Source organism: Osmerus eperlanus, chromosome 14 (assembly GCF_963692335.1).
Source record: "Osmerus eperlanus chromosome 14, fOsmEpe2.1, whole genome shotgun sequence".
Taxonomy (NCBI): Eukaryota; Metazoa; Chordata; class Actinopteri; order Osmeriformes; family Osmeridae; genus Osmerus; species Osmerus eperlanus.
In genome coordinates, this window is record NC_085031.1 from 15,109,890 (window position 1) to 15,129,415 (window position 19,526).

General features: G+C 48.8%; 1 protein-coding gene across 2 annotated transcripts; it reads left to right on the forward strand.

Annotated features, from left to right (window-relative positions):
• The first annotated feature begins 1,265 nt into the window (after window positions 1–1,265).
• setd1ba (SET domain containing 1B, histone lysine methyltransferase a) lies at window positions 1,266–19,526 on the forward strand. 2 transcript variants are annotated; one of them, XM_062478783.1, is made up of 18 exons: window positions 1,266–2,130; window positions 2,566–2,679; window positions 5,009–5,163; window positions 5,476–5,574; window positions 5,939–6,209; window positions 7,235–7,350; window positions 8,141–9,217; window positions 10,761–11,531; window positions 11,951–12,124; window positions 12,331–12,621; window positions 12,833–12,905; window positions 13,040–13,456; window positions 13,604–14,901; window positions 15,302–15,469; window positions 15,680–15,805; window positions 16,052–16,171; window positions 16,393–16,530; window positions 16,821–19,526. In XM_062478783.1, the coding sequence occupies exons 3-18, from the start codon at window positions 5,023–5,025 to the stop codon at window positions 16,992–16,994; spliced, it is 5,454 nt and encodes a 1,817-aa protein (XP_062334767.1). In that variant the 5' UTR covers window positions 1,266–2,130; window positions 2,566–2,679; window positions 5,009–5,022; the 3' UTR covers window positions 16,995–19,526. The 2 variants fall into 2 exon arrangements, with proteins under 2 accessions (XP_062334767.1, XP_062334766.1); XM_062478782.1 differs by lacking the exons at window positions 1,266–2,130; window positions 2,566–2,679 and adding an exon at window positions 4,514–4,815.

A 19,526-nucleotide genomic window follows, 5' to 3' on the forward strand; every position in this document is an offset into this window, starting at 1 on the left:
GGTCAAACAATTTACAATAACATACAGTTATTTGCATAGGATAATATGACTTTAGTAGTTTAGACAGTTAGAATTATATACAAATACTTAGTCCTGCTAATATATAAATATATGACATGACTATGAATCCATAAGACGTTTCCCAATACAATACGGTAAAATAGCTACTGAAATAGCCTAACAGTTCTGATTAGACATTGGACTCAAATTTTGGTGAAGCATTTTTGCCTGTCCTGTCTGCATTGCATCAGCCACCACAGCCCGGGGAAGCCGCTTGAATGCACTCCAAATGTAGGCCTGTATGGGTTGATTCCAATGACAAAACGGTGTATTTATAGTGTAAAATGTTTTTATGACGACTAATTGTTAACACAACTACTCGAGTTGTGAGTTTTAAATAGACCTTGTTAGTTGGCTTCCGTAAATCCTGACTAGAGGATATTTGAACTAGGAATTACAAACGAAGGAAAATAGCAACTGGACAACACCTCCTTAAATCTAATAAAATTGCACGTTTTAAATAACATTGAGTAATTTAGCTACAGAAATAGACTACAAATGATGTTAATAATCATGTATAAAAGGTATGATAAAGCAAAAGAATTGCTTGACTACCCAACTTCCGTTGGCTCCCGATTTCTGTCCTCAATGTTGAACAAAATGGAGCGAGTACATGGTCTGCCTAAAGAGTAAGGCCTTACCTTCAGCACACAGTGTGCTTTCATGGTAGCCATGCCTGCCTGCCTCCTTATCCCCGTGCGTAAAACTGGACAAATGGCGCAAACGAGAAATGTACAATGAAGTAACTGTTGAACGATCATCCGTGAATTCTTTTTTTGGTAAAAAATAACAATTGACGCATTCATGCGTCTAAGAAACATGACTGCATTCCGTTCCTTCCCCAGAGTAAACACGGCCTTACGACCTTAATGGTTGGAATAGACTATTGTGTGAGCTAAAACCAGGCCTCTTGATCCTTGGTAGGTTATCTACTAATACAACTTTAGTGGAGAGGACAAAGGCCTGTGTGTATTTTAATTGCTTAAAAGACGATAAGAGCTTTAATTCAACATGCATTTGGACATTCGTGAAATCTTTGACCACTGTGCAGTTTTTCCACCGCTTAAAAAATAAACAAGACGTTTCAATTCAAAAGACGGGTTGCCTACATGTTGAATATCTTTTCCGTCAATGTGAAACTACACGGATTACATATGGTCGCAGAGGAAAAATACAGCCTAATTAAATTAGTCTACTCACAGCACGCAAGGCAACCATACCCTGTCGCTCTCGCCTAGAGACCTTCATAAGCCCTACCACGCATGTACGTGCACAGACAAATACAGAACCTTCATTCAGCTTTTCTCCTTTTTACCTATTGGACGGATTTGTAGGCTATATCTGGCTGACACCTCAGTATAGCCCATCTTCTGAGCAGCTAATCAACACCTTGAAATACCAAACCATTACCTGTAAAGGGAAAAGAAAGAGCGTGTAGAAGCCTGAAATCCTTCTTTGAGTTTCCTGAGAGAAATACCAGACAATGTTCGAATATCGTGCCTCTTGACCTTATATGGCAGTGTGGGTGCAGCGCTCGCAGTCGCTTGGCGACTGACCAGAATCTCAGATTACTTGTGCCTGCCTAGACCTTTCTAGATCCGTCAACTCAGCTGCTGGTCTGCAACCAGGCGACGGGGCTAAATGCGCAATGCAATGTCACTACATTGAGAATTACAAGACAGGTTTTTTTTTTCTTCATTTCGGCTTTCAACCACAACGTACACATACACCAGTCGAAGCAATTTATCATCGTGTATCCATTACATTCGTAATACTTATGAGCAAACAAAGACCTGAAGGGGGAAACGCAGCACTCTTTTTCGAGTGACTGAATCCTCGCCCAGCTATGGCGCAGTTACTTTACCAACACACAGTACTCCCCTTTGTCTGTGAAGAAGCCATTTTGAAGCTGCGAACAGCAGAGAAGCCATTAAACGACAGTAGCCTACTTAAAGTACTTTTTTGGACAAAGCGTGGCAGAGACATGTCTACGAGATTAATTTTATCCTGAAATGTACTTCAATGTTCTCAGTTAAGATAACACTTTTGGATTACATTTTGTAATTCGTTGTAAGTTACCAATAATAATGTTATTGAAATAACACATACTAAAATGTACAAAAGACTATTCAATAGTATGAACGTTTTTGTTGAGAAATCTTACAATTTGCTAATCCAGTTGTGGTTAATTCCTGACAATAAGACCATGTTCAATCTTTCCAAAAACGAATGCTGTCAATCAGGTTAAAATGCATTACCTTTGAAAGGCAGGCTTTCTGTTGCAGTGGCCTATTTTAAATAAAGTAGCCTCACTGTTAGAATCTTGAAATTTAACGAAGGTTAAGAATTTGACTGCAATCCTGTCTTCAGGAAGAGAGGTGATTTGCTTATGTTCTCTCTCTCAGATGCCTCTTGAAGATGTTCAGAATTGTGTTATTCGTTGATAAAGTAAGTTTAAAGTCCAAAGAGAAGAGGTTTCTGGCTAACTGTTTTCTCACTCTTTAGGAGATGCCACCCCACTCCACCTTAAAGACATTAATAGACGATCCGAAGATGGGAGTTAATACGTTCCTTTTTCCTCTGCATTTAGGCCTGATGTATGTATTACATCAAAGCAAGGTAAATATTTTCATTAGTTTTCTCCATGCTCTCGTGGAAACTGTCAATACTTTGAGCCTTAGTAGCCAGTTTAAATGAAGTGTGACTGTATTTGCAGAGAAACTGAAATATGCCCTTGAAGCAAGGTCATTTTATTTTTCATAAGCGTTTATAACTCCACATTGCATATATCCAGGCAACCCCTCCACATCCCCTCTCCATTATCATTAACATACACAAAACGTGTCATCTACATTTTGTAGCCTGTGGTCATCCTTTGACACAAGAATACTTACTGACTTTCAGGGTATTATAAACGTCCCTGTTGTGTAACCATGGTGTATCATGTGAAAAAATATCATGTGGAGAAGTTACAAGTCTGTAATGTAGAAAAAATATCAAAGGGGGGTTAGTCAGGAATCAACTGCCAATTTCCAGTCAACATGATTAAGCATTGCTGTTAAGGGCCATTGCTATCTCTGTCTGGCCTGCTTTCTTTGCAGACGTTAGAGGAGCATTGAATCTAGCCTCAAATGTTATTACCAGTGAGGATCTATACAGCATGCCAATGAAGGTTTTGAATAGTCAAGTTGGCATTTATACTTATATCATTGTTCCTACATGAGGCATTTGATATAAGTTAATGAGGTAAAAAAAAATATGGTATTTTAATTACAGTACTGAATATTTGATACAGCTTTTCTACAAATAGAAATGAATAAAATTTTGAACTTACTCATTGCTAAATCTTACAAGGCCAATACAGTGCAATGTCAGTTATATGCCATTACACACTTTAATTATATCTGTGCTTTTTTCTCAATAACACCTTCAATCAAGCTGTTTATTCACTATACTTTTTTTTCTTTTTACTTTAGAAACACATACTATTTTTATGGGTGTGCCATGACCTAGTTAAGACAAAGATGGATTCCAGGCAGAGGAAAAAAAAGATTCAAAATGTCAAAGGGATAACATCCAGTACTTTATCTTCCTTCTTCTCAATCCTTTCAATGAGGAATCATTGTAATTTATCATATAGTCCATTAAGAGATGAGGAAATCAAGTATAAGATCCCTTTTGGAACAAAGGAAACCCATATTGGCCTCAGAGTCCCTTTTCAGGAAAATGGCCGCTGAGAGCGCACAGCCCCCTCTCTCTGCTCTCTGTTGAAGGATTCCTCAACTGTGCCTCTAATAGCTGAAGCCGAAATGGTGCTTGGATCTGATTGGCCGGCGGAACAGCTACTGTTAACCAGCCAATTGCCCAAGCACTGCAAAATATCAAACATAATGTGCAAGGGCACAACAATTCACACCAAAGCTAAATAGGACACGCGGATTATTTATACATATTGCGATGAGAATGAAACAGGTAATGATGGTAATAATCAATAGGCTATATCAGCTTTTGTATATAGCCTGTGTATAGGCTATAATGTTAACGATTTGCAAATCAAACCCTGCAGGCTACTCAAAGAATAATCTCTTAAATAAAACATATTTAATATGTTTACTTATAGGTGGTGTATGAAGCGATATCTGGCGATGTTTTTCGAGATATTAATGAGCTATGAATGGGAAGCAATCCCTTAACAACAGTACTCGGATCAGATATTAATACAACCGCACGTGGAAGCAGAAAATACAAGCAGACCTCAGATCGGCGCGTAACCTAAAAAGGAGCCCTCTGGATCCATCTTGTGTTTGCCGCTGAAGTAAATGCAAGAAGTAGATTCGACACTTACTATAGATCCCTAGTTCAAGCTACAGGGCCATTAAACATATCTTTTTAAATATCCAAGCATAATATATTTTTATAGTGATAAATAATTTGCGTATGGTTTGTAGTAGCCTGCCAATATTAAAGACAGTAGACATAGCCAAAGAACTTGGTATCGAAAGTGCGACTGGAATGAGGGGTTGCCAAGCTCAATAGTGGTGTATTGTGGGAGAGACAGAAACCCCAGACTAGAGGCACACAATATGTGTTGGCTCGCAAAAAGGAGGCAGTATCCTTTAAATCATGTAATGTAATCAGCGAAAGGTGAACGATCTCGCCGTTTGATTAATTAAAAACAGTCGATCGGGCAAATCATGTCCAAGCCAGGGGAAAGAAACAGAGTAAACGAAGACCATGGCAGAAAGCTGAGTTCAAGTAAGCTTGCTCTTTTTTTCTCCCTTCTGTAATGTCTGTTTCGATAGGGTATCTGGGATATGCTTCTCCCCCATTTTCCTCCTGTTAGTATTTGCAAATTCTAGAATGCAGACGCTTTTAACAGAACGTGTAGCAATGTGATTTCTGGACGTACGCGAGACCGTGTTGCCCTCATGTCAATGTGTCTTTTCAGGTTTGGCGAACGGCATGGACAACAGCCATCCCGTTTGCAGTTCGGGGGAGAAAAGAAGTCACCATTGGAAAAGTTACAAGTTGATTATTGACCCAGCGTTCGAGAAAGGATCGCCAAAACTGTATCGCTACGATGGACAGACTTTTAGTATGCCCGTACGTTGATCACTAACATCCGCCTTTGAAGTGACGAGTTAACCTCGTTACAATTGTAACCGAGTGCCCCAACGATTGATACACTGGACCGTGTAAACGCTTGTATCTGCACCTGACACAGTGCATCACAATTGACAATATTCCAATATCCACTTGGAGAACGGCACATCTTTCCGAAATATAGAACCGAGCTCTTTCCAACTGTCGTTTAAAAATCAGCATTTTGAACTAACTTTTCAATTCAGTGTAGGATATTCTCCCAGTGTGTTTTTAAGTTCTAGAATGGTAGGTAACACTCTGCTCTTTCTACAGAACCCTGGAATGTCACCGGTGGATAGCGTTCGAGACCCTAGAATCGGTCGCCACTGGTCCAAGTACAAGGAGACTGATCTCCCGGTTCCGAAATTTAAGGTAGGCTATTCTTGAGAAGAAATGTATTTTTCAACTTTATTTGGGGTCTGAACTTGTGTGCGTGGTTGTCAGACACACCCCCTCACTGATCTTGACAGAACGTCTCGTGCCTTTTCGGATTTTTGGATTAAGACATAAGACTTGCATTAAGACATATTAGGCAATGCATTGTCCCTTTACACCTTCTCTAAAGCTATATTAATAATGTATTACTTTTGTTCTTTGTTGTCACCCGGTTCACCAAAGTAGATGGCGTTTTGCATGAAAGATGTCATACAATTTTATTGTGAAATATATATCGACACCGATGTCTAGGCTACTGGTAGGCTAATGATGTTGATCACCTTTTTATTTTTGTTTACAGATTGACGAATGTTACATCGGCCGCGTGCCTCCAAAGGAAGTTACATTCGCGAAGCTGAACGATAACATCAGAGAGTCGTTTTTAACCGACATGTGTAAGAAATTTGGAGATTTAGAAGAGGTGGAAATTCTGTACAACCCGAAGAACAAAAAACACTTGGGAATTGCCAAGGTCGTTTTCGGAACGGTGAAATCAGCCAAGGAGGCCGTCCAGAGTCTAAACAACACGTCTGTCATGGGCAACAAAATCCACGCGGAGCTTGACCCTAAAGGTAAATGGCATACTTTATTAATATAAATAACGTAGGCTATACGCAATTATTTTCTCGTATAAAAAATAACATGTGGCATGCACATTGACTATGACCCTTACCTAAATTGATCTCAGTTGGTAAGGCGTTTGAGGGCAGTTATCACGTGTAGACGATACATTTACATTGGTTGCTTGGTAACGTAATTGTACCTCAGTGAGCGCGCAGGACTCCCATGGGACAAAAAACTAAATTATTTTTAGCTTAATTGCAAATTTCACGTAATTATCTACACAATTTAAAATTGTGTGTTTAAAAAAAAGTATGTTCAGTTTGGTTTTGTGTCATATCTTTGCACGTTTGCAATTTTTACATATTGGTATAATTGGTTTAGAATATTGTCTCAAAAGTTATGTTGCAGGAAATAATGGAGCAATTCTAAATGCATTAAAACATACCAGAAGATACAGTAGTTTGTGTTGCTGGCACTCATTTATCATAGGATAGTCACATTGCAGAGCAAGGCATGAAGGATTTCAATCAAGATATGTATTTGACTTTGTGTGTGTGTGTGTTTGGCTATACTTTTGTGTATTCACTGGCTGTAAAACATTTGATATACTTTTGTAATTTTATTGACATCTTCCATTGATAAACTGAACATATTTATTAAAAATAAATCTCTAAATTATCTGACCAATTAACTGGATTCCGCTTTCCATGGCCTTACCCGGGTCGCTTAGATTTTCCTCATAGATCGTTTTTTCTACCCTGCAACTGTCTTCTGCTCTTTTAAAGAGACAGTGCGTATTTTGATTCACACTCAGCAGGATGGCATGTTTATAGATCAGAGTGATGACCAGACTTCCCCAGACACTGATTTGACCAGACCGCACATGTTCAAACTTCTTTCCAGTCAACTGGTTAATATGGGGTGACTGTGTTAGCCGACTTAATGAAGACCTTTTTTTCTCTCTTATTAAACAATCCATTGAATCCTCGCTGAAATTCACCCACTTGACAAATGTCTATTCCCATCGCTGTAGGGGAGAGGCGACTGAAGTTCTTTCATCTCTTGACGGACGGTAGCTACACGCCGCAGACCCTGCCCGTAGGCGAGGAGGTCCGGCTGTCACCTCGCAGCCTGGCCGAGGCTCTCATGGTAAGATCTCCGTCATCCGCTCCTCCAACCGTGCACCTCTGATCCTCATCCCCCTGCTGTACTCTCTGCAGGCAGCGTTTGTGTGTTCTTGAGAGAAAAGCGGCGTCGTTTTCTGGACAAAAGCATGATAGTGAAAATGAATCAAATCATATCCTGCTGCGTGTCCACAGCTTCCGGTATTCCCCCCAAACCAGGATCCCAATCAGTTTGACTCTCTTAACACGCTACTTTATGTAAATTTTAAATACTTGTATATTATTGAACTTCGATGACCCGGGTATCTAGAAATGAATTTGAGATCGGAAACTAAGCAGTTGAAAGGTTTGTCTGGTGATTTAGTAGAGCCCATGCTTTGTTCATTGTTACTGCCAGGCTCCACGGACTAGCAGTCGATCCCTGGCCAATCCAAGCTGACATCTTTATCTCTAATCCATTTTATCAGTGCAGCAGGTGGTAAAATGAGGCCCTGGAAGGAATGTATTCCAGTCCCTGTCTGTAGAGGAAGGGGCAAGCCCTTGAAACCTGCTGTACTTTGAGCCAGACTCCTTTAACAGGAGGCCCCCTCCCTCCTCTGACATGCTTCTCAAACTCTTGAACTGTGATTGGACTAGTTGGTATAAACAGAGGTGGGCAGAAGTTATTATAACTATCTGGAGTGACTCCCATGTCTGCTAACGTTTTACAGAGCGCCTCAGTTGAGTCTGTGTCTGGCATTTTTATGCGGTGCCTTGAGTAAGTGCGTGCCTCCTAACCCGAGTGTGTGTGTGTGCGTGTGTGTGTGTGTTTCCAGGCCTACGAGCCTCTCCGCAGGCTCTCTGAGGGCAGCTCCTCGGGCGCGGGAGGACCCTCGACCCCCGTGAGCACCACCACCCCCCTCTCGGTGGACACAGCCTACTCCAGCGTCCGGCAGGACACGCCCCAGTCCCAGGGGACGCCTCGACAGACGGGCACCCCCTTCTCTCAGGACTCCAGCTACTCCAGCAGACAGAACACACCGGCCTACCAGTCCAGCCGAGCTGAGGGCTCCGGCAGTGGCTACAAGCCTCGCCGCCACGAGACCAAGTTCCAGGATGCCTACAACCGGCGACCAGAGAGGCGCTACGTCCACGCCACCGGTAGCTCCACCTCCTCCTCCTACCGAGGCAATGGCTCCGACGCTGCCCCCTTCAAGCAGAACCAGCCACCCCCACCCGAACCCCCGCCCAGCGCTTCTTCCTTCGCCCACACGCCGCCTCCCCCCGGCAACTTCAAGTCAGCCTACTCTCCGTACCAGGCCCCCATGCCCCCCGCGTTCCCCGCCTCCAAACCTCCGTTCCACCAGCCTCAGAGGGAGGCGGAGTACCCCCGGCCCCCGCAGCCTCCTCCTGTCGCCGCCCCCGACAAGCCAGAGACCCCCCCCATCCCGGAGCCCCCCCCCGAGCCCACCTCCCACCCCAGCACCCCCCCGCCTCGGACCCCAGAGCGCTGCCCCTCCCCCAGCACCCCCACCCTGGACTCGGAGCGGCACAGCCTGGACTCACGCATCGAGATGCTCCTGAAGCGCAAGCTGCCCTTCCTGGCCGAGCGCGACTCGGACAACGAGGTGAAGATGGAAGGTAGCCCCATCTCGTCCTCGTCCTCCCAGCTGTCCCCCATCCCCCCCTACGTGGGCGGGCCCCCCGGCCCCCAGCGCCCCTCCAGACCCTCCAGCACCGGCCTGGAGGACATCAGCCCCACGCCGCTGCCCGAGTCCGACGACGAGGAGCTCATCCCTGGGACCGCCCCGCTGCTCAAGAGGGCGAGCTCTCCAGGCCCGGAGAAGACCGTTTCCGACGACCTCAAAGACGGTCGTCTTGGAAACCACACCCCCACGGACAAAATGGACACGGTAAGTTCGGGGGGGCGGCAGTCCTATCGAAAACTTCCACCGTGTGTGTCGTTTGACCCTGATCTTAGAGTACGGATGAGAGCAGGAGTCTGGTTGTGACATCTTGTCACACTGCTGAGTGTGACAGTTGAGCACGGCTAAGGTGGAGTTGGAGGTTTGTGAACACGTTGGCGCAGAGAAGCTGTAGCCGAGGGTAATTCATGGGAGATGACGATTTTGAGAAATGATTTCATAGATACATTTCACAACCTCAACGGATATACGCTGACCTTTCTTTCTTCACTTTTCTTAAAAAGTGAACTGACCTAAAACTAGCTACTTTTTTCACCAACATGGGATTGGTTTGGCTGAGTGGTAGAGGTAGAGGTTGCAGGTAGTAGATCCCTAAACTGCCCAGTAGTTCTGCATCAGTGTGGACCCAACCACACCCGATATGGTGTTTACAGTGAGGGTCATGTGACCACGGCAGGTTCCGGAAGCAGCCCTGGGGCCCCTGAGGGTAAGGGTGGCAGACACACTTTCCCTCTCACACATCCTCAGTGGTCGAAGAGGCAACGCTTCATTCCGGTTTCCCTGCCTCTGATTCATAAAAGCAGCAGTTGCAGCTATTGGTTTCAATTGATAGACCCAGCTAATGTTTTTGTTCCAGCAGGATTGGGGTATTTTCTATGCTCTGCTGCTTTTGCCTTGCCCAATCCAGCTAACCTAGTTTCATGATTTACTTGTATTCAAACCTGAACCTAGTACTGCCAGCTGAACAAGACTGACATGAGAGCACTTTCACTTCCTGTTAGTAAAATACTCACGATACATGCAAACAGGAAGGAGAAGCCGGTTATAACCGTTGGCTCCCTTTCATGCCTCACTTCCTGGTTGGCCCGAGCCTGTAAGGATTGGCTGTGGTGTAGTTCTTGTCTCACCTTTCACCCTATCACAAAGTAAACAATGGCACATGCTCACTGGGTACACATGACACTCCCCTATCCTTCCCCCCTCACTTTTGTCCTCCAATCTCATTGTCCCACTTCCTCACTGAATTGATTCTCGTTCAAAGAATTCCGTGAACTCTGTGATTCTTAATGCCTTGTGTAATGTGTGTAGTTTCAGGTTGGTCTATTGTTGGTTGCGTAGTTGTAAGAGGTGTGTTGAATTTACAGCTGGGCTCGAAGTTGGCGCTTCTGAAAAGTCGTGGGGCGGCTTGGTGACTGCAGCCAGACTGGGCTTCAATGCTATGTCTGTGTCTTGTTTTGAAGGATTAGGAATTAATGACACGCTGCAAATGGCAAGTGGTGTTATTCCCAACCTCTAATGTCAAGGTTGGAGCTGAGGAGCTCTAGGTGATGGAGAGGCTGAAGGTGATAGGTGGGAGGTGTCTGGTTATAGTTGATACTGAGCCTGAACTTAAAACCAACCCAAAACGTTCAGGTTAGTCACGAGATGAGAGATGAAATGTATTCACTGCTAGTAAAACAGTTTCAGCTGGCCATGCAGTACTTGAGGGGGAGTCAGAGAGGGTCCTGATATCTTGTCTTCTCTCACACAGAGCAACCACTCCTCAGGGGAGGACATGGAGATCTCCGACGACGAGATGCCCGGCTCGCCGGTCGCCAGTGGCGACTGCGCCAAGGGCATCGTGGTCAACTCGGCCGTGTCGCCCATGCACCCCCAGTCCATCTCCATCCCTCCCCCGGGCTTCCCCCCCCTCCCCCCCCAAGCTGGCTTCCCCCTGCCGCCCCCGCACCTGCCCCCCCACTCCTCCGTCCCCGGCCCCCACCCTCCTCACATGGCCGGTCCCGGGGTGCCCCACCCCATGCTGCCCCACCTGCCCTACCTCCCAGGCATGGTGCCCATGATGCAGATGGACCTCATCAGCTGCCTCCCTCAGTGGAGCAGCGTCCACATGTCCTTCCAGATGCAGACCCAGATGCTGAGTCGCATGGCCCAAAGCCAGAGGCCCTACCCCTACCCCCACTTCATGGGTGCGGCCGGGGCGGCTGCAGCCGGGGCGGGGGCCATGGCCTTCGGGGGCCCCTACCAGCCCCTGGCCATGGGGGCCAGCCCTGCGGCGAACGCAGCTGCGCCAGGGCAACCCTGGCCGCTTCCCAGCATGCCAAAGTTCAACCCGGCGGTTCCCCCTCCCGGCTACGAGGCGAAGAAAGAGGACCCGCACAAGGCCACGGTGGACGGAGTCCTGCTGGTCATCATGAAGGAGCTCAAGGCCATCATGAAGAGGGACCTGAACCGCAAGATGGTGGAGGTGGTGGCCTTCAGGGCCTTCGACGAGTGGTGGGACAAGAAGGAGCATTCGGCCAAGGTTGGTGTCCCTCAGCAGTCACAGCAAAAGGGCATCACAACACCCTTTACATTGTACAGTGGTAGAATATGACCGTTGTTGCCTGGATACCAAAGAATGTTTATCTAAAGGAGCCACATTTGAATCAGTAGTTTGTTTCAAATGACCAAAAACTAATTTGTTTTGAGCTTTGATGGGAGAGGGTGATTAGTGAGCAGAGTTTGTAGGAAATCGTCTAATGTGTTTCATGTCATGGAGAGTTGCGATAGCATGGTAGGCAGGGAGTTGATTTATATGACAGCAGATTTAATATAGCTATGTAGCTTGTTTCACAAATTTAGGGTTAAGTTTCACTTTAATTTCAGTAATGACAAAGACTAGTTTATACAGGGCTGAGCTGTCTAAAATAGACTCATGCTACTGCTGTTGTTGTTCTCCAGGCATCCTTAACCCCGGTGAAGGCCGGGGAGGGCAAGGAGGAGGACAAACCCAAGCCCAAAGAGACGATGGGCTCCAGCCTGCTGGAGAACTGGAACAAGGGCGAGGGCCTGGGCTACGAGGGCATGGGCCTGGGCATCGGCCTCCGAGGGGCCATCCGCCTGCCTTCCTTCAAGGTATCGCGTCGGGGAGTTATTTTCTAATAGCTAGCGGCTGTGTGTGTGCGCGTCTGTGTGTATTTAGTGTGCTAGTGTGTGAGTTCAAGTAAGTTTGTCTATCTGTCTGATTGCTTGTTTGCACACCCTTTTGTTTACCTGCACCCTGACGCCGTCCGTGTCGTCGTCCCCCCCCTGCCCCCCTCCCTCCCTCCTTCCCCCCTCAGGTGAAGAGGAAGGACCCCCCCGAGGCGTCGTCCACGGGCGACACCAAGCGGGCGAGGCCGTCCACGCCCGCGGACGACGAGCTGGAGGACGACGGGCAGGCCGACCTGCCGTCCGACGGCTCCAAGCTGGACGGGGACAGCGCGGCGGCGCGGCGCCGACATGCCCGGCCCCTGGAGCTGGACAGCGAGGGCGAGGAGGAGGAGCCCTCGGGGAAGGAGGAGGAGTCTCTGTCCGAGAGGGAGGAGGAGCCTGACGAGACGGAGGTCTCTGAGAGGCTGTCGTCGGGCAAGGTGAGCTGTCCGTCATCACACGGCAACGGAGGCGAGATTGAAGACTTGATAGCTGGGTATAGATACAGAGGGACAGCCACAGAGGGATATAACAAACAACCACAGACAGATATAAACAGACTGGTGGGGTTTAATACACACATCTTTAGTTGTGTGTCTGGGTATCTGTTATTAGCTTGGTGTGTAAGTCAGATCTTGACTGGTCTTTTAGGAGAGTGGTGAAGAAGATGGGGCGGACTCATCCAGTGACTCACGTCCAGGATCATCCGATTCTTCGGACGAAGGTAAAGCTACGTTTTACTACTCTAATACACACAATATTCCTGTTCAAATTTGTACATAACCCTCCATAAGATAAATATTATCAGAACTCAACTGTAGAGGTAACCTTATAAGTCAGTGTCTTGCCTCTCCATAGATGCAGCTAGCTCTGCCTCGAGCAAGGCAGACTCGGACTCGTCAGCAGAGAGCGGAGACTCGTCGGACTACGAGTCGAGCTCGGAAGAGGAGGAGGAGGAGGAGATGGCGGTGGATGTGGAGTCTGAGAAAGGAGAGGACCGGCTTCGGTCCTCGTCCTCCTCCTCGTCTTCCTCGTCCTCCTCCGACGAGGAGGCTGAAGAGGAGGAGGAGGTGGTGGTGGTGTCCAAGGCTCCCAGCACGCCCACGGGCCCCCCGCCCAAGGATGAGCCGTGTGAGGAGGACCAGAGTCCGGGCAAGGGAGCGGGCCGCAAGGCCATGCCCAACCACAGGGCCCTGGTCGAGGGGCAGGAGGTGGCAGGGTCTGGCCGGACCACCCTGGAGGACGTCTGGCCACTGTCGCCCAAGGGAGTCCCAGGTTTGAACTTTAGTTCTCCTGCTTGGTCATGACATGAAATTCTGAAATTAAATTTGACATTATATTGTTTTTGTTTTTCCTGCATGTGGCTCTATGTGACAACTGGGTATGTTGTTAATGAGGATGTCATATTTTCTTGTTTTGCAGTCGAAGAGCCAGATATGGATCTTGAAGTCAGCATTCCTGTACCCACGTCCGAACCCCACGAGGATGTTGGGAACCTACGTCCTCCCACTCCCACGGGATCCCTAGCCGACAGCGACCAGGACACTCGGCCCAAGCCCCGCCCGCAGGACGAGGAGCTACCCTGCACCACCGCCCCTAAAACCCTCCCCGTCCCCTCCATGCACCTCCCCCTGCCTCCTACCCCCACCCTGGAAGCTCGCTCCCTGCCCCTGCTTCCCCCCGGCCCCCTGACCGAACTCCTCCTGCCCCGGCCCCGGCTCCCCACGGACGAGGACACCCCCCGCACCCCCGGCCGGGACCTGATGGAGCGGACGCGGGGCCTGGGGAAGTCCCAGAGCACGGAAACGGTGCCCAACACGCCCGGCGGCGAGACCCCGCTCACGGGCAACAGCCTGACGCTCAGCTCGCCCCACGTCCTGGGAAGCCCCTTCTCCTACCCGGCCCAGTCGCCCGTCCTGAGCGCGGGCATCCCCCGCACCCCCGGGAGAGACTTCACCTTCGCCCCCACCTTCCCCGACCCGGCGGCGCTAGCGGCCAGCCTGGCCAGAAAGGCCTCCTCCGAGAGCCTGGATGAGCGGCCTGTCTTCAAGGAGCCCCCCCTCGGCACGTTGTTGCCCAGCCTGCCTCTGTCTGTACCCTCCCTGCATGAGCCCCCCCACGGCCCCCCCACAGACGGGCCCCCCCACGGCCCCCCCACAGCCGAGCCCCCCCTCGCCCCCGACGCCACCCCACCCAAGCGCAAACCCGGCAGACCCAAGACCAAGAAGACGCTGGCGTCGGCGCCCCCTGCCGTGACCTCGGAGCTGCCGTTGGGCTTCATGCCCCCCTCCCTGCCCCCCATCACCCAGGCCCTGGCCAACGCAGCCCTCCCGGACGCCATCGGCCGTGCCGGCCTGGACGCCACCGCCAAGGGGCTGGACTTCCGGGAAGCGGAGGCGGAGCCTCAGACGACGACGGTTGTGAAGTGCGAGGACGGCATCCTGCCCTACGAGGACGAGGAGACCCTCATCAAGCCGGTCCGGCGGGCGCGGAGGGGGTGGGAGGAGCTTCTGCTGGACACCCTGTCCCCCGCCACCTCGCCCTCGCGGCCCTGCTTTGCCCCGCGCTCCGAGTTCGAGGAGATGACCATCCTGTACGACATCTGGAACGACGGCATCGACGAGGAGGACATCCGCCACCTTCAGGTGACCTACGACAAGATGCTGCAGCAGGATATCGGCAACGACTGGCTCAACGACACCCTCTGGGTCCAGCACCCTCATATCCTTTACTGCTAACCCTCACCCCAGACCCCCCGTCCCCCCCCCGTCCCCCCAACTATGGGCTGCTGCTGTTATTCATAACGATCACCTTCCAAGTTACTGTGGCACACTGCGCCCTCTGGTGTCTACGTATTGCAATTACACAAGAATAGTGAATGAAATACTTTTCAAACTACAATTTGAAGTGAATGAAATATGTTTCACGCATTGGTGCAGGTAAATGTTGGGCAGTTCCCACACAAATTGTTCACTTCTGCATATATTACAGCTGACGACTGTAGAAGAGTAAATCAGGTAAAAAAAAAAGTGAGGTAGGGCCTAAGGTTTCAAGTCAGGTAAAAAATAATCCGTTGTCGACTCAAACGCTTTCCCTTGCGTTGCCCTTGACTCCTGTGTACCTACCAACATCCCGGGGACAAAGAAGAAGAGGCGGGACGACGGCATGAGGGATCACATGACCGGCTGTGCGCGTAGCGAGGGCTACTACAAGATCGACAAGAAGGACAAGATCAAATACCTCCAGAGCACCCGCCTGCTCTCCGACGAGCCCCCTGTCGACACCCAGGTGTGTGGGTGTTGTATTTGTCTGAGTGTGTCGGTGTGAGAGTGACGTAGTTTCTGCCTTACAGCTTGGCTTTTGGTGACCCTCTTATTCTTCTGTACCCTCCCTTCTCCCACACCCACCTCCCTCTCCTCTCTTCTGCTCCACCTTCCTCTCCTCGCTCTCCTCCCTTCTATGCCTCTCCTCTCTCTCGCTCTCCTCCCTCCCCTCCAGGGGATGAGTATCCCGGCCCAGGTCCACGCCTCCACCAGGGCGGGCTCGGAGCGCCGCTCAGAACAGCGTCGCCTGCTGTCCTCCTTCAGCTGTGACAGTGACCTGCTCAAGTTCAACCAGCTCAAGGTAACCCGAGCCTGCAGGATGACCTGCCAGCCGTCCAACACTGCGCCAGTCTACCGTGACAATCAGGCTGTCTGCAACCCTGTTTCACCTGATGTCTCTCTCTCTCTCTTCTACCTTTTTCTCCTCCTCTTTCTTCTTCTCTACCTCCTTCCTCTCTGTCCTTCCTTCTCCCATCCCTACCTACTTCTCTCTCTCTTCTTCTCTCCTTCCATCCCTCCGCCTTTCGTTCCCTCTTTCCTCTTCTAGTTCCGTAAGAAGAAGATTCGCTTTTGTAAGTCAGGCATCCACGACTGGGGCCTGTTCGCCTTGGAGCCCATCGCTGCTGACGAGATGGTGATCGAGTACGTCGGCCAGAACATCAGACAGGTGAGACATGGGGAGAGGTGAGGAGGAATACCAGAGGGGCCACAAGCTGGGAGATACAGGCCCAGTCCCAGACCATAGGCTTGTAACTGTAGTCCTTGATTATGGGCTGTAGCATCTGCTAAATAAATAAAATGTCAAACGGTAGTAGTTTCAGTCCTAGACCACAGGCTCATGGACATAGTCCCAGCGCACTAACGGCTCCTCCCCGGCGTGTGCTGCAGGTGATCGCTGACATGAGGGAGAAGCGCTACGAGGAGGAGGGCATAGGGAGCAGCTACATGTTCCGCGTGGACCACGACACCATCATAGACGCCACCAAGTGTGGCAACTTCGCCCGCTTCATCAACCACAGCTGCAACGTAAGAGAACTTCCTGAGAGACCCGGGTTTCCTGCAGACAACAAGAAAGATGGAGGATTTGTTAGCAGTGGCAACACAAGCTAGCGTTGTGATGCTAACACTGTTATTTCCACCATTCCTCCCACTCAGCGCTACTGCTCAGAAAGCTAGCATAAACATGCTAACATAGTTGTTTTCTTCATTCCTCTCCTCAGCCATACTGCTAAGCTAGCATAGGCATGGTAACAGGGTTGTTTACGTCATGCTAAGCTAGTGCCGTGATGCTAATCTTGTCGTTCCCTTCCCCTCAGCCCAACTGCTACGCCAAGGTGATCACCGTGGAGTCCCAGAAGAAGATCGTCATCTACTCCCGCCAGCCCATCAACGTGAACGAGGAGATCACCTACGACTACAAGTTCCCCATCGAGGATGAAAAGATCCCCTGTTTGTGCGGAGCAGAGAACTGCAGGGGCACGCTGAACTAGAGCCAGAGACGCTTCCAGCAACGACGAGCACTGTCCCTAAACATGGCCGCCCACGCTACCCTGGAGACGCACACGGAGACTCCATGCCAAAAAGTCGACACGGTGATGGAAGACCGGGGAGGAGACAGCTGAAGAACCCGGGTTCGAAAACCTGCAAGTCATCTGGGTTCAGTGCAGTTTTCCTATCTGGGACTCTTATACACACACATTCACTCAAGATTGTTTACGATTTCAGGTGCTTCTTCAACAGACACATACTCTGCCAGTGACCTGGACAATACTAAGCACTGTACCGACGGACTTCCTGGTCCGTCACTCTAAACCTTCCCTCTTCCGATGTGTATGTTCGACTTGGTTCCACTTCGGCTCTCGTTCTGGGTTTGTTTCACCTACTCTCACTTTCCTCATAAGCTTTATGGCGTACATGTGTGGTACGTGACCCCCCCCCCCTTCCCCCCCCTTAAAACACTTATATACATACATACATACATACATACATACATACATACACGTGTACATGCACACACCCAACCCTCCCTCCTAGCTGCTCATTGATACTGTAAACACGCACAAGGATAACACTTCCCTCGATTTAGGAGGGGCCTGTCACACTATTCCCCTCCCCTGGCTCAGAGGTCAGGGGTCAGGTTCCTGACACCTGTTGGGATGTCAGCTGACACCAGTGCTTTCATAGCAGATGCAGATCTGAGGCGCACACAACGGCTAATTCTGCCACGTATTCACAGATCTGGTATGTGTGGGGGCCGTCGTCCCATCGCTCGACACACACACGGAGACACACCGCTCTTACCAGCAAATACCATATCATGCTGCTGCCTGTGACTTTATGCAAATTCTAGGTGTATGGATTCAAAGATTTACAAATGGTATTAATGCTCTCGCTGTATTTTTCCACTTTTTTTTGCTCTCGCTCTCCTCTCGTCTCTTCTAAGACACTTTAGTGTGTGTGTGTGTGTGTTTTCTCTGCGTGTGCACGTGAAAGCAAAATATGTGAGTGTGCTGCCCTCTATAGGCCATGCTTTAGAATAGTCGATTGAAGAGAGGGGGGGGGCACAAAATGGGTACTTCGAAGAACTGAAGGTTTAACCATGCATCACTAGTGTTAAGTCCTTGGAAAGGCATAGCTCACTGTGCTTTCATGGAGGGTTAAGTCTTGTTGAACCCAAACTCAATGTAACCCCAGCCAGTGTCCCGTCTCAAACTGTCGTCTGTCACGTAACACCGATGTTGGGGACGAGCCTGGCTGTGGGACAATCAAAGGTGGGCATCATGATGACGATGATGATGGTCATGCATAGCATCAGTATTTTAAGTGCCATATGCATGGATACCTTCCAGAGTTCTGAAACAGGGATGTCTCTGAAAGCTGACTGTAGCTGTTGTGTTTAACCCTCGCACACAACACACAATGAAAAGAAAGGGTTAAAAAAAAAGAAGTCATATTTTAACCTGTGAGCGAATGTGTTTGTACTGGATGAGGTCTGTGTGTGCATGTTGCTTTTGTAACTGTCGGTTTCCTTCGCTTGCGATGGCGAGTACGATGGGTCCCCCCCTGCCTATGTCTCGTCGTGTCTCAGCGCGTAGGCCCCTCCCACCCCAGTATTGTACCTAGCTCACACCAGTGTTCCTGAAAGGTCGCCTAGCACCTCGCTCTCTTTGCTTCTTGCCCCCCTCCCCCCAGGCTCCAGTCCACAGTTAGTCTTGTCCTCCTGTGGTCACATGGTCTCTGTCATTCGCAGGATGTGAACACCATCTTCAATGCATCAGAGGCTTGCACTTCCTGTATCGCTCTTGTCTCCCCAGCCAATCCAGAATCCTCCAAGACCAAGTCAGTCATTGCTTCCCGGTCATTGTGATGACATGCTTTGAAGGATGTTTTTTTTAACGGCAGTGGTGTTTATTATGTACAGGCTCACTTGTAAATCAGATCTGAAGCTTCTTTTTTTATCACAACAGGGGAGTACTTATGATGCATCTTTCCTTTTTTATTAAACAAAAAATGAGTATTTAAGAAGATATTTTCAGGGATCTGTGAAAAGGAATTTCTAAAGTTAAACAAGGGTTGAAATTGTTTATTTAAAGCAAAGGTCCATCTTGTACAGACAGAAAGCTCCTCTTCCCTTTTGAAAGATCGTTTCTTGTAGAAACTTCTTCACTTTCTGCCCATTTCCTTTGTAATCTTATTAAAATGTGTAAATACTTTAACTGTGAATATATATATTTTTGTTTTGGGGGATTTGCTACATAAACACAGCTCAGAGAAATGTGTATTAATTTGAGTGTGCTTTGAGCTGGTGGCAGTATTTTCAGCTTGTGTCAAGCTTTATTTTTTATTTTGTGTTGTAAATTCTATGAAAACTTGTTTGCAGTGTGAGGGACAGATACAATGATGTTGCAGAAATGGTATGGGAAAGGGGCGGAGCCACCAGCCTGCTTCTCATGTCTATTTATTACACAACAAATGTATGAAAAAGAAAATCATGGAAAATAAACGCATTTTTTTTCAAGCGA

Excerpts from the sequence above, each read along its gene's own strand:
- setd1ba (XM_062478782.1), top strand. The coding sequence starts at position 4,755 with ATGTCCAAGCCAGGGGAAAGAAACAGAGTAAACGAAGACCATGGCAGA. Across the intron at positions 4,816-5,008 it reads TGGCAGAAAGCTGAGTTCAA|GTTTGGCGAACGGCATGGAC; the intron begins GTAAGCTTGCTC and ends GTGTCTTTTCAG. Across the intron at positions 16,172-16,392 it reads TCGGCCAGAACATCAGACAG|GTGATCGCTGACATGAGGGA; the intron begins GTGAGACATGGG and ends CGTGTGCTGCAG.